The sequence below is a fragment of the Lagopus muta genome, chromosome 7 (genome assembly GCF_023343835.1).
Source record: "Lagopus muta isolate bLagMut1 chromosome 7, bLagMut1 primary, whole genome shotgun sequence".
Taxonomy (NCBI): domain Eukaryota; kingdom Metazoa; phylum Chordata; class Aves; order Galliformes; family Phasianidae; genus Lagopus; species Lagopus muta.
The window spans coordinates 41,359,723-41,376,927 of NC_064439.1; the positions used below are offsets into that span (position 1 = coordinate 41,359,723).

The 17,205-nt window shown below is 38.6% G+C and overlaps 1 protein-coding gene across 7 annotated transcripts in view; it reads right to left on the reverse strand.

Moving 5' to 3' along the window:
- Positions 1-17,205, reverse strand: part of CPNE4 (copine 4) — a 269,020-nt gene that overhangs the window by 161,591 nt on the left and 90,224 nt on the right. For all 7 annotated transcript variants that reach the window (XM_048951294.1, XM_048951295.1, XM_048951292.1 and 4 more), the window contains one exon: positions 14,410-14,597. In XM_048951294.1, the coding sequence (XP_048807251.1) occupies positions 14,410-14,589 (180 nt within the window). In that variant the 5' untranslated portion in view covers positions 14,590-14,597. The remainder of the gene's footprint in view (positions 1-14,409; positions 14,598-17,205) is intronic.

The following is a 17,205-nucleotide window of genomic DNA, read 5'->3' on the forward strand; positions in this document are numbered from 1 at the left end:
CCAATTGCTTCTAAAATAACATCCAGGTGCTCTTAAAAGTCTAAAACAGCCATTTAATTTTAAATTGCTCTTCACAGCGTGTGCCATGAATGCTGATCTCTAAAATGCATGTCTAAATCAAGCACTCCAAATTGCTGGATAATTGTTTTTTTTTTTTTCCCCAAGGAAAAAGAAAAAAGCTCCAACAAGACAGTCTTGGCTAACTCAAGTGACAAGACATGTTAAATAACTTCTCTAAGCAAAAGATATAAAAAAAATAATTAAAAAGATCCATGTACGTCTTGCAATCTTTTTCTCTCTACTCCAAATAAATATTTTTACTGCATTTTAAGCTGCTACTTCATCTCAGCTGTATCAGTTACTGCTTCTCAGAAGTTTGTATTTATAATTATTTATACTGTAACAGCACCTGAAGAACTAGATAAGGTGTCAGTATCCCTTCATTTTCTGCCTCATGACCTTATATTTAATAGGCTTACAAAGACAGAAAACAGAATAGCAAACAACCAGAGAAAAAAATCTCCGAAGAAAAATAATTTTAGTTCCAAGTTTGCATACTTATATTTTTAGAAAGAAACTCATTTATGAGGCTGAATAAAAGGTTTCCGTGGTGGCTTAAGAGATTGCCTTTTGCAATGATAGTGATTCATCACATCTGTACTGACATGAATCTGTCATGTGAAACACAGGTGCACCACACCAAGTTACTTTTATAGAGAGAGAGTGCAAAACCGCTGCAAAAAGGAAGGAGTATCCACACAAATCCCACTACAAACCTCACTGAAGTATGATCCCACCTAAACCATGTGCCAAGATTTGGGTCAGCTGGGTTATCCCATTAAGAAGGAAAACTGAGGCTAGCATCAGGCAGCTTTAATGTAACTATTTTAGAACATTAATTAAGAAGCCACATGATCAAAGTTTTTCTTTCCTCAGAGCCATGGATATCCTTTAGCCAAATCTCAGTTCCAGAAGTTTATTCTCTAGGCTTCTCCTGGGACCAACAACCACTGCTGTCCAACTTATATTCAATATTCTTATATTCATGCTTTCCTCTCTTTAGACACAATCTCACTGGTTGTTTTTATTCTTGTTGGTTTTTTTTTCCCCCCTACATTAATGCCTTTTCCACCTTACCTTGCTTTCCTCTTTCTCCCACTGACACACACATACTGTCCTCTAGCTTAAGCTGCTCCAGTCAGACCATTCAGGACTTCCAGTAGCTCTGCATCTAGGCAGTCTTTGATATGGGGAGAGCTTGGCTTCTCAGCTGCCCACCAAAAAATGTCAGTCACAAAGTAAGGTTTAGCCTGGCATTTTGAACACTAGCTGTAGGCAATGTTTAGCTGTAAAGAAATCAACAATCACATTACAAAAAAGCTTGAGCTGCTTTTGGAACAAACTGATTGATTACATCATGAACATCTCTCTTCAGTAGTTACATGCAGCACACCAGCCCTCTGTGTCAGGGGTGCTGGAACTTGATGATCCTTGGGGTCCCTTCCAACCCAAGAACATTCTATGATTGATGTAGTTACAGCAACTGCTGGCACAAAGCTGACTTTTTAATTAGTCACAGTATGTAGCTTGGCCAGCAGTTTACCAAATGCTTTTGCATACATGTTACATGACTGCCACCTTTACAGATGAGGGGAGGAAAAGCTGAAATAAAAGGAAAAGGAGAAGGCAGACAGATGGTCAGTAAATTATGTATTCTCACCACAAAGATCCCCAGGAGTAGCCAAATTATACAGCACTTCACAAGAGACATCAAGATAAAAGTGTGTGCTCTTTAAATAGACTGACCTCCAACTCCAGCTGAAATCAGCAGAAGCAGCAGAGTGATACAATGCAAGGGAGCTATAAAAATAATTAGCCCACATCAGCTGTGCTGCAGTAAAGTGGGTAAGAGCACATCACTGCTTCAAAAGAGGGTACACAGACTGAAGGAGGCATACTGCAACAGTGTAAACTCTATGAACTCCATCACTGCACTAGAATCTTATTTTAAAATACTCCCAACACATACAATTAAAATGTATTAAAAATACCGGCTTCCTTGGTTTCAAAGTTTATTAAAGATGCATGTATTCCTTGGGGTTCTATAGTATTGCCTTTCCAAAAAATAACACAAACTGCTGACAGTTCTCCTAAATTATGAAGAAAAATTTCAGGGTTTTGAATGGGTTCTTAAAGTGCAATGTTTCTAATCATGCTTTAATTCTTAACTATGTAAAATGGAAAGGTTTCATCGTAAGTTTCAGAGACAAAATAAATATTATCTTGTTGAGAGAGTTATGCTATTTTCCCCTCGACGTGCACCTGCAATCACCTTTATCACCATGGAAAGCAAAGGTACCCGAAGGTCATAACAGCCACATTAAATCCTTATAATACTGGACAAATACTGAAAAACAAAACCTACTGAATGAATTTAAAAGCACACAAACCCTGCAAGCACCTTATTTTCAGTGCTAATAATGCAATTTGATGCTGAGCAGCAAATCCAAAAGCACACATTTTGTGCAAAAAATGTCTGGAAGTTAAATAGAACACAGCATCACTTGGAAGTTGAACTGCAAATAACACTTGTGTGAGGAGCTGGAGCTACATGTATAATTTTACCTTCTAAGTGTAAATCCCACTCCCCACTATAGTGTGGTAGGGATCCCTAGTTTCCAATATTTTTAGAGTATCTCAACACATTTCTGTTGGGGGAAAAAAAATTATACATATTTAAAAAAATTGGTTCTAGCAACCTGAAAATGACTTTGCTGTGCTAAACAAGGGAGAATGAGAGGTAAGACCCAATATCCTAAAGAAAGAATAGACGATCCTGTCAAAATGCATTGATAGCTTTTCTGTAAGAAATAATAAGCTTAATATAAAGACAAGGTGATTAAAAAACCATTTAATGATCCATACTAATAAACAAAGGAAACAAGCAAGCAAGCATAGTGCCTTCAATAGAATTAAGCATGCACTGGGGTGTAAAAAGACCTGAAGCACTGGATGAGAACTGACAACATAAAGGCCAGAACTTCAGACAGAGAAGCAAAGGCATACAACCTTAAAAAGTGTACTTTTTTTGTATGCGTGCTGAATAGGAAAGTATGTCAGTGGGAGAAAGAGGAAAGCAACTGGGCCAAAATAAATGTGGGGAAGTGAAATTATGATTTTAAACAGCAAATGTCACAATCAGTGACAGAATTCATGTAGTCACACGTAATCCAGAGGGCAGACAAGGCAGAAAGGTTACTGAATCTAATCTACAGATTGTGCAGCAGTTAGTACTTAAAAGTAATATAAGCTTTTAAGTTTAGCAAGTCTACAGCAGAATAATTAGCCCTCAAAGAGCATTTAAAGTTAAATACAACAAGATTCAGCAATCACTGTAATGCTTCCCTTAAGCAGCATATAGAGGTGATATAATGCACTCAGTTCTACACCAGCCAGTTCTACATCAACAGTATGTATGAGCTTGCTGTTGCAATAGGAAGATGACTTTTTCCAAATATTTGGAGAACAAAAGGCTTAACACTGGTTTTTTCCTTTAGATTACGTAACTGATTATCAAAATGAGGCGATTGTCCCCCTCTATTCTGCCCTCATGAGGCTTCATCTGCAGTACTGCATCCAGGCCAGGACCTCCCAGCACAAGGAGGTTGCTGAGCTCTTGGACAGGATCCAGAGGAGGGCCACAAGGGTGATCAGAGGGCTGGAGCACCTCCCCTGTGAAGAAGGGTTGAGACAGTTGGGTTTGTTCAATCTGGAGAAGTGTGCAGGGAGACCTCATCACAGCTTTCCAGTACTTTAAGGGAGCTTAAAAAGTCACTTTCCATCCTGCTTGTACACAGTCTGATAGTGACAAGACAAAGGAGGGATTTTCTTTACACTGAAAGAGAGGAGATTTTGGTTAAATGTTAGGAAAAAGTTATTTACTCAGAGTGTGGTGAGGCAGTGGCACAGCTGTCCATGAGAAGCTGCAGATACCCCCATCCCTGGAGGCGCTCAAGACCAGGTTGGATGAGCCCTGGGCAGCCTGGTGGATGGCAGCCCTGCCCACAGCAGAGGGATTAGAACTTGATATTTGTAGACCATTCCAACCTAAGCCATTCTATGATTCTAGCAAAACGGATCATTTCCTGTTTCAAAACTACAATTTCTGGGATGTGCACGTGTGGAATAAAAACTAAGCATTTCACAAAACAGTGAGATTTACTTCAGACAGTGCAGGTAAAATTTGCTCATAAATTTCAACTAAATTATTAAGAAATCAGAAGGACAGTACACTTTTGAACTTAAACATTGATATAGAACTGCAGCACTTATTCCAGTTACTGTGACTTATATGCTCATCCAGAAGAGACTGTTTAGATCAAGAACTGGTCATCACATTTTACTATCTTTAAGTGTGACATTTTGAACAAAAGGCATGTAAATCTGTTGATTTACCACCGGCATGCAAGGAATATGGGAATCTTTCAACACTGTTGCTTTACTACTCTGAGATAGGCTCTTACTATTTATGATTTTCTTTTGGAAAAACACAGAGCATAAAGAACAACAGAAGAAATTGTTATTCTTACATTTTACCAAGAGGCATTCTTAGCTTCCAGTGAGAAAAACGCAAAGCAATAGAAAGCAAAGCTGCATTACAAGCAAAACAGTCAGTGAGGTGGCCTGCAAGCTATGAGCTGATGGGAACTGATGGGCAAACATACATTTTTCTTCTAAGATTCAAAAGAGACAAAGTGCTTTCATGAAATAAGTGCTGCTTTTTTAAAAATTGAGGTCAGAATGGAAGGTGTAATTTACGTAGAAACACATACTCTGCCTTTGCATTCTGCTCTGAGCACTCGCAAGTACCACATACAAATTGAATACCACAAACTGTACAACAAGTCTCAGTTCAGCATTATGTGGATAACTGATGCAAAGTAGCACAGCTTGGAGATCAGTTTTTTATATACAAAAGATCTCAAGCAGAGAAAGAAGTCAGTCTTTTTTTTTTTTTAAAGAAAAAAATTCAGGTAAAGACCAAAAACACTTGTTAACAGATAAGGCCAGCATATGTATAAGGAAATGTAGTTTGACAGTTGTCAGATTCCACAGGATTTATATTCTGGCCTGATGATGGCATAGCTTAAAAGTGTTGCATTAGAATCATAGAATCACCAAGGTTGAAAAAGACCTCCAAGATCACCCCATCCAACCATTCACCTATCACCAGTGTTTCCCACTAAACCATGTCCCTCAGTACAACACCTAAATGCTTCTTGAACACCTCCAGGGTCAAGTACTCCACCACCACCACTCTGAGCAGCCATTGCACAGTGACTCAATACTCCTTCTGAGAAGTTTTCTTGACATATAACCTGGACCTCCACTTGCACAACTTAAGGCCATTCTCTCCCACCCCATCTCTGTTACCTGGGAGCAGAGGCCGATCCCCACCTCACCACAGCCTCCTTTCATAGCACCGTTTTGATGCTATGGGTTAAGAATTGATGTACCGAACCAATCCAGTGAATTATCTACTTGCAAACCAGCTCCAACGATTCCTCTTTCCTGTAAGTTTATCACAATCTGTCAGACTACTAAAGGCAAGTCAGGCTTAAAATCTGTCCTGGAGATGTGTGAAGTTTGTGTATCTGTAATAAATAGCTCACAAGAGGCAGACATATCACTGAGCCCATCAGAAATGTGTGTCTGCCTGCCCATGATAAAAGCAGACTTCCACTCCTCGTCTACGTTTAAAAAAATTACATATCTGATTGATGTATAACTAAACTGCAGGAAAGTGAGCAAAAGGATCAAAAATGCATTTCTTTGAATGTTGAGCTGCTGATGGCAGCATGACGACTCCTCCTGCATGGAACCGTAGCATTTCTCCTTTCAGTTAATGCCAAAGAGTACTCAAAGCAGCCCGACGTGCTTACTGCTAGATGCAGCAATAATGCATCCTCCTCATCTCACAGATTGGGACTGGAATTCAGCAAAGTTCTCACTAAGGCAATTCAACCACGTGAGCTGCTGAGATTCTGTTCAACCTCTTCAGAAAGCTTTAATTATTAAGTAGCAGTAGCATTTCTCTAATAACTTGTTTTTGTTTTGTTTGTTTTGTTTTCTCCATTATAAGTTCTTCGGATACCTTCCTTTGCTGAATGCCACTGAGAAAGCTCTTTTAAACATGTGCATCTTCATCAACCTAGTACAGCACTTCATGAGGAAATGCATCCCAGCTTCTATTTTATCACCTCCGTTTCAATTCCTGAGCAAGAGAGAATGAGATGAAGAGAAAGCAAGTTCTTTCTTAAGATCATCCTTTACTGCCATCAATTATTTTACCTTGGTCTTATCTTAAACCAGTGTTTAAAGATTTCCCACCATCTCTGCTTCCTCTGTGCACAGTACTTTGTTCTGCCCTCCAGGAACACTTTAAAACAAGGATACCACTCTCCCTTAAGCTCCTTTACCTGATGAGACCACCTTTCTGCTTAAACGCCGTCATTACACACTTGTACACAGAAAAGCTGTGTGAGTGCTGCTAAGCCTTCCTCTTCCTCAGGTCTCTTCCTAAGGTAATTCTGAAAACATTGTGAATGGCCTTTTTTTTTTTTTCCCCACAACTTATTCATACAACAAAACTAAAAACATTTGATCTGGTTTTGATAGTAAAAATTGGCAAATCCCTGTTCTACAAATATGACTGAGAACACTTTTTAAAATCACAGCCTCCATGGATAGCTATTCTGAGCAAAGTTGTGGAAAGCTGGTGAAGCATTAACTGAATACTACAGAGTAGATCGCAATACTACAGGCAATACTTGCAAGCGTGTCTCAGGATCACTGGAAATACTGATGAAAATGCAATAATAGCAAAGAAATATTCACAGCTGGGAGCAGGAGGAAGATTCAGTTCAAGTGCCCTACTCCCAAGGCACAAAAAGCCTATTAAATAAATTGTATACTTTGTCAGCCATAGTATTTTGATGAAACAAAACGTACAAAGATAAGAACTCATCCCAGTCCTTTCTCCATATTTCAAACTACTCACAAGTTAGGGTGAAGGCAGACTTTTTAGGCAGCCTAAAACCATTCCAGACATTTCTACCAGCAACAACACACAAACGTTTGCAAAGGCAACAAATCTCATGAATGAGAACCCAGCCCAGTTCCCTCTTTCACGCTTCCAAAGAAAGACAGGTGCACAGAGTTCCTTGCAAACACACAGTAGTGCTCTAATTGAAAATGGCAACTGGAGTGTGATTACATAGAAACTTTTCACAAGTGCCCCTTTTTAGTACCCAGTGGATGATGAGGCAGGGTGTAAACAAGTGCAAAGCATTCAGCTTTTCATCTTAGCTAGCACAGTAAACTGATTTTTAAGCAGGTATTTCCTAATTTGAGAAAATGACTATGTGATCCCACTGTTGGTTTTTTTTTCCCCATTTTCATTTCCATGCTCTTTCAGATTTATCAGACTGAAGGCTCTGAAAATTGATTCCAACAGTAGATTTTTCCCCAATAGAGGATGCTCAAGGCCATGGGAACCAGGGAAGAGCATGTAGCTTTTACCACTGCTTTATACAAGTTCTCCCAGCTGACTTCCCAAGACTACACTTGTGCAAATGGTGAGAAAAATCTCTTCACTATACATGACATGAGGGCACTTGAATTAAAAAAAAGTAGCTGTGCAGATAGAACCAGAACCCAGCATCCTGCTGCTGCTGTAGGAGAAGATCCCACCAATCTTCTAGAGGAGAAACCACCTCAAACAGATCCATTTTCAGTAATGAAAACAGACCTCTACAGTGCGTGTTTTCTCTTTCCTTTGTCCCTGCATTACGTTTCAGGAACTGAACTACAGAGGTAGAGATTACTGACTGAGCTAGTGGAACGTTATGATATTTCATCACATATATTAACTCAGAGTGACAAGATTTGATTTCAGTTAAGACAATCTGTCTGATTCAAATGAGTACTAATGTCAAGAGCAGCTGATGTAAGAAGACAGGAAATGCAGTACTGTGGATATGTCTAGATGCTGAGGTGAGGAGAAAGCTGAAGAGAAGGCAGCAGTGACGGGTGAGATAAAAAATGAAGACAAAAAGTAACTACTATAAAACAGATTTAAAATAAATAGTCACTTATTACTACCTTGGGTATAAAAAAAAAAATCTCATCAAAACCTTAGTATTTCTAGTATTCTAACATTATAATTCATGTTCATATTTTTAAACTAGATGCAGGAGGAAAAAATTCCCAGTAACCACTTTAATCAAATATGTGCCAACACAGAAGATTTACAACCTTTAGTTTTCAGACTTCTGACCTGGCATAACAACTTGGGAAATGAAAAGAGCTGTGTTCCTCAATAAAATGTAATTCCAGGCTGTAAGTTTATGTGCATACATTCCCAGAAATGTACTCAAAGCATTAGGAGCTGAACAGAAATATTATGGAAGATGTTCTATAGGATATGAGGGAAAACTGCACAGAAGATTCCACCTATCTTTACAATAATAAAATGATCTTTCAAGCCTGCCCTTTTTAAATATGCATGTCAGGTTTAAGAATTTAAGGGAATCAGTGCTCTCCTCAATTTGTTGTGGAACAGGACCGTACCCACATGAAAAAAAGAACTCTTTTTTCCTGAAAGAGTTAATGAAAGGAAGAGAGTTAACTCTTTTCCTGAAAGAGCCCTTCAACAGACAGACCCATGGAATAGAGGAGGCTTCCAAAATATTAAGACTTGGAACATAAAATACCCAATGAGATTTCAGGCTGGGAGTAGACCAAGGTAAAATATTCAATAAGCCTGCAGCCTGACCCCACAGACTTCCAGTGGCGTTTGAAAAAGATGAGCTCACTTTATCTTTCCATACAGTGAAGGTGACTTCAAGCAAGTTTACCAGCAGCAGAAAAAAAAGCCAAAAGCAAGTTCACATAGCACAAGCACACTCAAAAAAACACAAAGAATAATACTGAATTATGAAGATGCAATAAGCTATAAAGCCTTATTCTCAGACACATTGTTGCAGAATAAATAGAAGTCACATATTTCTATTGAAGAGTCAGAACAAACATAACTTTCGTTGCACATAAGAATCTCTTAAGCACTGACTTCTAGGAATATTCTTTGGAAAACAAATACAAGAGTGATGCAATTTCTTCATATTAAGTGAAAAGATGAGTAACACCTTGAAATTAAAAGAGGTGCAGGGCAAGATATGCGTGCAAGACTAAGCTCTCTGAAGACCTGAGATGCCTGGGCAGCTGGGGCCAGTCAGCTGGACTGTCAGTTCCAAGTCACATATGGTAGGACCTGGCCATAGGCTCCCTTGCTTAAAAAGAATATCACTGCCCTTCTTTCTGATGATGGTCTGAAGTTCTTCATTTCAGCTAAAGATTCATTTATTCCATGTTGGCTTTCACAAGCTGCCAGTGATTCCAAAAGTATTTTTAATAAATTTGAAATACATCATTAAAAACTTTGATCTAAATTTTGATTGGAGAAAACGCAGGTAGCATTTTCAATTACCAGACCCATCTTATACCTAGAAGAGAAGAAACCCCAGTGTGCAAATCTTAAGTTTCTGCGCACTGGCAGGAGGTAATTTCATGATAACTACAGCATGAAAGCACCTCACTATTTCCATGATGTGATACAAAACATCCAACCAGAAAAGTCTTCATAAACTGGTATGTTCATCTTACTGTTATCTCAACCCTATGATTAATTTTGTATAGGATGCCAATTCAAGTTGAAATTGTAGCATTAAAATGGGAAAAGAATATCCAGAATACGCTCTAGCATTGACTAAAATTCAAGAAAAATCCCCAAACCAACCAAACATCCAATAAACTAACTTTGTTATGCCTCACAGCTCTTTAAAGCAGAGGACAAATCCCAAATTACTGCTTGAAAATCTTTCCAGGAATACAGAAGTAGCTGTTGGCATTGCCTCTATGAAGTGTTCTGAAATAAACATCATTAAAATAACCAAGCTATTCCTTGATAAGATGATATACTTAGCCTTCACAATACACAACATACAGTTGCAATTTCACCCAGTCAGACAAATGAGAAGACTAAAATCCCAAACTGCATTGAGAAAATGAAAAAGGATCAGCAAGTGGTAGTCTCAAAGTATAGAAGCAATATTACTTTACCCAACAACTGCTCAACCCTACATCCTAGAATATTGTGAAAATTTCTTCAAATAATAATTAAAAAAAAAAATACTTGAATAAAGTTATGGAGATTAAATCTACCCTTGCTTGTCAGTTACAAAGACATTTAAGAAGTCACAGAGCTGACCACTGGGGGCTGGCAGAGCAAACTGGAGAGATATTTTCACATTTCCCTGATCCAACACACTTCTTCACCATCACCAACCAGTACATGCAAAACAGGAGTGAGACAGGCCTTGAGGATGACTATGTGTCTGCTGCTGGTGGTTCGTTCTTCTGATGAAGAAACCTCCAGTTCCATCCAAACACTTGATCTATTACTCTGTTCATACAGATGAACAGAAAAAAAAGATGTCTATAAAACACCAAATAAATGCATAAGGGTTTATATATGTATGGCCTTCACAGTGGTTTTTTAGTTATTTTGGAACATTTCAGTAGAGTCATGGAACATGTCAACCCACAGACTCCTCTATTTCATGGCTCGTTGGCTTTTGCAGTGGGCTGTGACAGCCACAGACAGGTAACAGAAGCGTATCTATGGCAATGAGTAACAGAAGTCTGCCCCCAGGTCCTCTTGTAAGCTCCCTTCCCCATGCACAGAGCAGCAAGAGGAGGCAGTATCTACTTGGAATGGAGATTGGAACTTGAGGAGGCAGAGGAGAAAGAAGGATTCTGGAATTAAGGAAAACTGAGGGGAAAAGCAAAGAAAAATGAGGAGTGAGAGTCTTTTCTGTAGCTAGATTCCTATGTAGATACTCAGAAGGCTCCACTGGTATTCCACGTGTTCAATGCATTTCCAAGCTAACTGGTCTCTGCAGCCTTTTTATACATAGGTCCATATAAGTGTTCTGGATTAGCAGTCAAAGGAAAGAAACTCTTTTGGAGAAAAATAAAAATTGTACAAAAAAAGATAAAGCTGATCCTTCTAATCAAATTTTAGAAACACCAAAATCATAAGTTCTGGTTTTCCCCTGTGTTTTCATCAAAACCTCACTGAATCCATTGAATGTGACTTCAATCAACATTTACATGGAAAAAAAAAAGTAAACCCATTTTAGTAAACAAACCTATCTGTCCAAAAATGGCAGCCCCATTCTACCAATGTGATTTTCAGCAACTGCATGCCATCTTCAGTGCTGATTTAATTCCTCTGTACTTCATGTTATAAAAAAAAAAAAAAACTTAGAGGAAAAAAAGCAAGAATGCCTGCCAGCTGTTCAAATACACAAGGCAGCAGATCTCCCAAGTCCCAGTGCTGAATGCTCTAAGAACTCTGCTGCAGGAAGCCCTACCCGATTTCCAGACTGGCTGTTGTCCGGAGCTGCTCTTCTCTTTTCATAGTCACAGATGACACTTTCCACCCAGGTACACCAGGTTGCATTATACCTCCTGATCTCATGTAAACCTCATGTGACCAGACACAGCTCAGCAGTGCCTTGACTTTCAGGGCTTGCCAGATTAAGATGATAACCCCTGAACCAGGCCAAGTTACTTTCTCAGGAATAACAATTTAATGAGAATTTCAGTGCTAGCACATCTGGGATGAAGACTGCAGTGCTATATGCAATTAACACTTATTACTTAAAACACATTCACACTGCAGGGGGGTACTATAATGATTTGAGAAGAGTTTATCATCAGACACTTTTGCCTGATTCCAGTACCCCATCCCGTTATTCACCATCCTGAAGCTTTGTTCAGTAATTAAATTCAAATTAGTATTGGAAAACAGCCATCAAATGACTCTCCTAAACAAGCACTTTAAAAACACAGTAGGATTTGGTCATTCTGGAACTGTACCTGCTTAGAAGTGAGTACCAGGAGAGTCAAAATTCAGCCCTGGATCACTAAATTGTCTTTTAGTACATATGGATACTGTAATCTTGAATTCTGACATATCAACTCAGTCTAAAAATGCAAAATTTATGCTAGGGAAAGAGCAGATTGACAATTTTTCAGCAAGATGCAATATATCATTTCAATCCTTCATTGGGACAGACAGTGCTTTCCAGGCAATATGAATATGCATACACAGAGATATGCATGGTGTGCGTGTTAATTTGCAGGGAAGTATCTACCAGACAGGAAGAAAAACACAGCAAGCACATCTGTGCCACAACTGAGGACAACACTGGGACTGCCTTGAGTGCTTGTGCCCTGCATGTGTTCCTAATGGTTTCACAGCTATAGAGAAGACAGAAAACCATGTTTTAATAAATTCAAATCTCTAGCCATATATACACACACATTTCTTCATGAAGTCTCCAAATGGACAGATAGAAAAATCTTGAATTCCAATCCTCTTCATATCGTCATGCAGTAATTCCTATGCTGAATAGATCCATTTTAATAGCAATTAGATTTTTTTTTTTTTACTAGCCTGTCTACAGCCCGAGATCTTGCTGGATCACTGATTGCCATCAGAAGATTTTTCCAGCCAAATTATGTCTTCAGCTATACCTGAATGACTCAGCTCAATTTAGCTCAGCAATTGGAGCTTAATTAAAAATGTTGTTGAGAATATGAGGACCAGAATAGAAAATTCTGGTCACGTCAGAGCTGTATTAGCTCTGCAGCGCTGATAGGAACATGAACTAATAAAAACTTTTTGTTCATACCAAAATGAATATCCTGGACTTTCATTAGACAGTAGGAGCAACTGCCATAAGATGAGAGTCATATCAGCAAGCAGATCTGCTCACCGAATTTCTCCTATTCAGACAATCACTTTTCAAATTAAAAACTGCATCAAATAAAAGGGATCTCAATTACAACATAAGAATACATAATTTAAGTCCGCTTACTCTGCGTATAACTGGCCACAGAAAACTGTGTGAAATGTATTTGAAGTGATTCAGAGAATTGAAATGGCCACAAAGGACTGGATCTGTCCTTTTTAAGCACGTGCCTTTCATTTATTTTGACCTTTAATCCAAATATAGTCAACTTCTTCAACAATCACATACAGCATAGCTAAATGCTCCTTTCTTCCTGGTTAGCTACAATGCCTTTTTTTCTCCACTAGTGTATCACCTTACATTTCAACTACACAAAGATACTGATTTTGAAGCACAAGGATAATTATTTTTTACTTGCAGAGTGATTTCCTACCATAACCTTACCTAATGCATCCACAACAAGCTAACAAAAGAGCAAAACTACAATTAAAAAAAAAAAACAAAAACAAAAATAAAGAAATCTCCTCTCCTGGCTGCCGACCTTGCAATGGAAAGATTTTAGACATTCACAGAGCAAAACCATACTGTTGGAATAACCAGAATAAGATTGCTGAAGGCTCACAGAGTTGGCTCAAAAAATTTAGATTTAAAAAAACAACACTAGATTTAAAAAAAGAAACACAAATTTGGGATTTCCCCTTCTGAATATACTCACAGCAATCTTAAAGTGCTGAAACTGCTGAAGACTGAGGGATGAATACTCGCTCAAAATAAGAGAACTGGATATTCTCATGCATACTCTCTATAACTGTGCCTTTTTTGCTATTAACCTCAGACACTCAAGTTTAACTTTTAAGTAAAATAACCACTAAAACTTCACTTAACATCTAACATTCAGTTTAATGTTCTTCATTAACAATAAGCATGCTTCTAGTACACTGTTTCTATTTATTATTCAAATGGCTTTTAAGATTAAAATCCTAGTTCATGTAATTTTTTCTAATCCAATGTGCAATCTGCAATACAGTGAAAGCAGATGAATTAGTTCATACGACTAACCTTCAACTGTAGACCCAACCTCAATGCTCAAAATTTGCCAATTTACTGCCAAACTACTGTCACTGAAATTCTTGCCAACTAATAATAAATACTCCTCTCTTCCACAGCACTTGACTTCTTAAGATTGGAAAGCATTTTATAATGGTCACTACCAGTATTTCTGCTATTATATAGCTTCTATGAAACAAGAGTGCCTAGAGGGAAAGGTTTTATGACACTTCATTCTTTAATCATCTTCATTTTTAATAGAGACTCCAAAGAGAAGTTCAAAGTATCATTAAGGATCTGATTCAAAGAGTGTTAGAGTTAATGGAAAAATCTCCCTTCTATATTACAGATTTTTGCCACTGGGTTCCAGATGCTGCTTCTCTCTATTACTGTTGATAGTTGAATTTTGTCTTGATTTCATTAAGTCATCCTAAAGCATCAGAAAAATCTTTTCATTTGTTAAATTGTATTAAACACTCACCTCAAACCACTGACCATGTGACTGCATTTTAAGGATGACACAAGGGTCTGGTTTTGAGAGGGCATCCCTGTCTGATATGCCTTTGCATGCAACCCGCAGCTCCACTTTTGTCAGGCATGGGCTGTTAAAGATTCCCAGGGTATTAGCTGCTGATTCATAGATGTTGCTCATTTTCTTCATTCCTTTTCCTGTAAGGAAAGAAAAGGTCCATTAAGAACACTGCAGGAATGTGCAACCCTTTTGTCCATGCAGAAGTCAGCAGATGTTCTACTAGCCTATTAGAACGAGTCATGGTGAACAAGATCCTTAGCAAAACAGGGGGGAAAAAAAAAAAAAAAAACTATGGAAGAAAGGCTCAAATCATCCTTTATGTTTCAAAATACGCCAAATTCAGTGATAATAATCCAGTGAAGCTTTCCACCATGGCCCTTTGCAGGGTGAACTGTGACCTCAGCTTATAGCTCTGTTCCTGCTCTCAATGCCGCATTTCCTCAGGCAAACAGGCAGACATGGAGGAAACTCTGAATTTCTCCTGAGAATGCCTCATTCCAAGGCTTAATTAAATTTGTTCAGCACTCCTGCTATCTGTTTCTATTCCTCCATACTCCATCTAAAAAGCACACACTTCACCTTACACGAACTTTGCATAAATCCATTTGAAGGCCCCTTTCATATTGACCTTAATTTCTAAGATACATTTTACTCTGTTTCTGCACTTACTGCTGAACAGTACCTCCCCCCCTTCCTGAGCAAGTAGTCAGGATTGATGGTCCATGCAGTAGGGCAGGGTATTTATGCTGGCAAATCTTGCTGCTACACACTGCCTGCTCTTTTGGGTCAAGAACCTCTATTAATGTGAACGCAAATGGCTGAGCTAGTGGCAACCTCTGACCATTATTTCATTACAAATGCCAGCACCACCACAAATCTTGCAGCTTGAGCTTTTGCTCAAACAGAAGCAGCAAAAAAAAAAAAAAATTTTAACACAACAAGAAATTACTACACAATTGTTTTTCCCATCAACAAGGAATACAGGAACACTTTAATATACTCACTTGCTCTGAACTTCCCAGTTTGACCCCTGAAAAGCTGTTTCCCAACACAAGGCTTAGTGCCTTCAGTGCACCTGTCCTCCTCCGTTCAAAAGAGAAGCAAAACATTTCTATCACCTTCCCAGAGAGCAGATTTGTGATACCCATTTTTCCCATTAACTGTGATAGTAAAACTGGAACAGCATTTCTAAATTCAGAGTAAACAGACTTGGCAATATAGCATGGAGATCTAAGAAATACAAATAAACTTCATGAATTCAAGTCTGAAGGATGAGACGGATGATCTGTTCTCCTTGCAGATAAGAAAAAGGTACATTAACAGTGAACAGTTTTTCAAACCTGTTCAAATCCACCCAGGACCTTACCATATAGCCACAGCCTGTTGTGAATTCAGCACCAACCCCAACACACACCTTCAGTACATTTAAGTCAAGGGATGGCCTCCAACAACCCTCTCCAACTCAAGACCTACGGGCAAATTTCTTAGTAGCAAAACTGGCTTTTGAACTGTGAGGCAGCACCATGATAGTGCCTACGATCACACCAGCCCTCTTCAAGCCTTCCCAATCACCTGTAAATATTGCCACCTGCACTGTGTTCCCATTTGCCACCAGGAAATAGAAAGCACACCTATGTGGAAACAGGAGCAGCATTAGGCTGCTTTATTAAGTGCAAACAGAACATTCAACTTCTACACCACACACTCCTACATGATGCCCTCACTTCTCACACATTCTCAGCTAAGGCTCTTGACACCACACGAACAGCACCATCAAATCTTAGTCTTTTACAGAGTGGAGAACATTCTGTGCTGAGTCAATTCTCCTGCTTGATGGCAAGATCACAGTCGTAGCCTGAAAGCAATGGCAAGCACAGGGGGACTGGGCTCTGGCTGATCAACACTACTGATAGAATCGTAAGTTGAAGAGCAAAGTCCCACATGCAGCAAGGACCTGATATGATACTGCTGCTAAGCAGCACAATAAGCATATGGAAAAACTGCTGCTAAAAGTAGTGATAAAACCATGCTTAGGAGATCAGGGTACTTTTTTCCTTTCTATTTGTTTCTTTTCAAAACGGAAACAGATTATGACAACAGTAACTTCAAAAAGCCACTAAAGGATCATATTTAGCTTAAAATTGCAGACAACTGTGTGCACGCATTTTTCTAGCAATCACCACAAATCTGTGTGTTTTCATTCTATTTACGATATATTCTTGATATACAATGTCAGAAGCTTGCGTATCCATCACCCGGGATTATAACAGACAGAAGCTGAAGTGGAGGTAAAGAATTGTTGTCTTATTACTCATCACACTACAATCCCATCTCCTTCAGAAAGCTGCTAACGAGCTCAACAAGTTCATCCCACACATTTGCAAGAAGTTTTTACATGTTGCCCTTTCCAAACTGAAATCCATTTGAAAACTGGGTTAATTCTGTCTCATGCACATCTTATGTCATTAATGAAATGTCATCTTTTGTGCAGAAACAGGTTGGTGATTTAATTAAAACAGATTAATTCAGTGCTAAAGAGAAGAAAAAGGAGCAGTGAGGAGGAGATACGTATTTTTCTTCCTCCCACAATAATTATACACTGTTTTTTTTTGGACTAGTGGTTAAGTATAAAATTATATTCCTTTTTATCACTACAACTATTACTTCAGCTTTTACAAGTTCTAAATTTATCAATGGAAAAGATCAAACTACAGACTTACTCTTTTGTCCCATTATATTCACTTA